At 40.0% G+C, this 2,560-nt stretch overlaps 1 protein-coding gene across 1 annotated transcript; it reads left to right on the top strand.

Moving 5' to 3' along the window:
* The first annotated feature begins 226 nt into the window (after positions 1-226).
* Positions 227-2,397, top strand: LOC111389307 (probable alpha,alpha-trehalose-phosphate synthase [UDP-forming] 7). Its single transcript, XM_023014227.1, has one exon. The coding sequence runs from the start codon at positions 364-366 to the stop codon at positions 2,380-2,382; it is 2,019 nt and encodes a 672-aa protein (XP_022869995.1). The 5' UTR covers positions 227-363; the 3' UTR covers positions 2,383-2,397.
* The last annotated feature ends 163 nt before the right edge of the window (positions 2,398-2,560 follow it).

The following is a 2,560-nucleotide window of genomic DNA, read 5'->3' as shown; positions in this document are numbered from 1 at the left end:
AATTTTTTTTTTTTTTTTTTTTTTTTTTAATATTGCTTGTTCTGGGTATTGTTTTGTATGAGTTGTTTGTGGAGTTACTGCACACGGTTTCTGCTTGATTAAGTTAATTTCTTGATTTGTTTTAATTTTACAGCAATTGATTTAAAATACCCTTTTTTTATATATGATGTTGATATCGGGTATGGGTTTGGATTTTACCGTTATTCACGTGAAAAAATGTTTTCGATCGCTGCAGGTAATTTGAAATATATCAATTTGTGGAGAAAACAAAGTAAGAGTTTTCTGAGTTTTGGGGGGTGGCTTTGAGATTTTGAGGAAGAATATATTTATTTTTGAGGAGAGAGACAGGAGGAGTTTGTGAAAATGATGTCAAGATCTTATACCAACCTTTTGGATCTAGCATCTGGGAATTTCCCAGTAATGGGCAGGGAGAAGGAGCGGAAGCGGTTCCCGAGGGTAATGACAGTCCCAGGCAGTATTGCAGAGCTTGATGATGATGCGGCTAATAGCGTCACATCTGAAACTCCATCTTTAGTTGCTGGTGATAGAATTATTATTGTAGCAAACCATTTGCCTTTAAAAGCAAAACGAAGGCCAGACAATAAAGGATGGACTTTTAGTTGGAATGAGGATGCTTTGCTTGTTAAGGATAGCTTGCCGGAAGACATGGAGGTCCTTTATGTTGGGTCACTGCATGTTGATGTTGATCCATTGGAAGAGGATGATGTTTCCAATTATCTTTTGGAAAAATATAAATGTGTACCTGCTTTCCTTCCACCTAATCTTCTGGAAAAATATTATGATGGCTTTTGCAAGAAACAGTTGTGGCCCCTATTTCACTATATGTTGCCATTTTCAGCTGATCATGGAGGCCGGTTTGATCGTTCCATGTGGGAGGCTTATGTTTCAGTCAATAGGATCTTTTCACAGAAAGTGATTGAGGTGTTAAATCCTGAGGATGATTTTGTTTGGATTCATGATTATCATTTGATGGTGTTGCCAACATTCTTGAGAAGGCGCTTCCTTCGATTGAGAATGGGATTTTTTCTTCACAGCCCTTTTCCGTCTTCTGAGTTGTATAGGACGCTTCCTGTTAGAGAAGAAATTCTTAAGGCTCTACTCAACTCTGATCTTATTGGTTTCCACACGTTTGATTATGCTCGACATTTCCTCTCTTGTTGCAGTCTGATGCTGGGCTTGGAATATCAATCTAAAAGAGGTTATATAGGGTTGGATTATTATGGAAGAACAGTTGGTATAAAGATTATGCCAGTTGGAATACATATGGGCCACATTGAATCAGCAATGAGACTTGCAGATAAAGAGATGAGGTTTGCGGAGCTAAAGCGGCAGTTTGAAGGTAAAACAGTGTTGCTGGGAGTTGATGATATGGATATTTTCAAAGGTATCAACTTGAAACTTTTAGCTATGGAACACATGCTGAAGCAGCATCCTAAATGGCAAGGAAGGGCTGTTCTGGTCCAGATTGCAAATCCTGCAAGAGGGAAAGGAATAGACTTGGAGGAAATAAAGGCTGAAATAGAGGACAGCTGCAAGAGAATTAATGAGGAATTGGGGAGGCCTGGGTATGAACCTGTTGTTTTTATCAACAGGCCTGTATCAAGCAGTGAAAGGATGGCTTATTACAGCATTGCTGAATGCGTTGTGGTCACTGCGGTAAGGGATGGGATGAACCTGACTCCTTATGAATACATTGTCTGTAGACAAGGCATACCTGGTGCCGAGACAGCTTTGAACTTGAGTGGACCGAAGAAGAGCATGCTAGTTATATCGGAATTCATTGGTTGTTCTCCTTCTCTAAGTGGTGCTATTCGCGTTAATCCTTGGAATGTTGAATCAACTGCCGAGGCAATGAATGAGGCCATATCAATGGCCGAATCTGAACAGCAGTTGCGACATGAGAAGCATTATCGTTATGTCAGTTCCCATGATGTAGCATTTTGGTCTAGGAGTTTCTTGCAAGACATGGAGAGAACCTGTGCTGACCATTTCAGAAAAAGATGCTGGGGCATTGGTCTGGGCTTTGGATTTCGAGTAGTGGCATTAGATCCTAATTTTAGAAAGCTTTCAATGGATCATATCGTGGCAGCTTACTGCAGAGCTAAAAACAGGGCTATATTGTTGGACTATGATGGCACTTTGATGCCTCAAAATTCAATTATTAAGAGTCCAAGTGCAGAAGTTATCTCTATCTTGAGCAGGCTTGGTGGAGATCAAAAGAATACAGTCTTCATGGTGAGTGGAAGAGGGAGGGACAGCTTAGGCGGGTGGTTCTCTCCTTGCAAGAAGCTGGGACTTGCTGCAGAACATGGCTATTTTTTGAGGTGTGTTATCTACCATTTTCCCTTGTCAATTTATTAATTAATTTATTTTTCCCTTTCCCTGGGAGGTAAAGTTGCTGCAGTGGGTTAATATGAGTTAAAGCTGCAGATAGTCATTTACTCTTCAGTAGGACTAAATCTGGCATAAGCTATTATTTAGTGCTTCAGCTGAACAAACAGAAGCTATGCGGCAAATTTTTCTTTTTCTTTTTCTTTTT

Source organism: Olea europaea, unplaced genomic scaffold (assembly GCF_002742605.1).
Source record: "Olea europaea var. sylvestris unplaced genomic scaffold, O_europaea_v1 scaffold5776, whole genome shotgun sequence".
In the NCBI taxonomy this organism is placed as follows: Eukaryota; Viridiplantae; Streptophyta; class Magnoliopsida; order Lamiales; family Oleaceae; genus Olea; species Olea europaea.
This window is presented reverse-complemented; position numbering and strand designations above follow the sequence as displayed.

What these genes read in the sequence shown, in the direction of transcription:
- LOC111389307 (XM_023014227.1), top strand. Translation starts at nt 364, where the DNA reads ATGATGTCAAGATCTTATACCAACCTTTTGGATCTAGCATCTGGGAAT.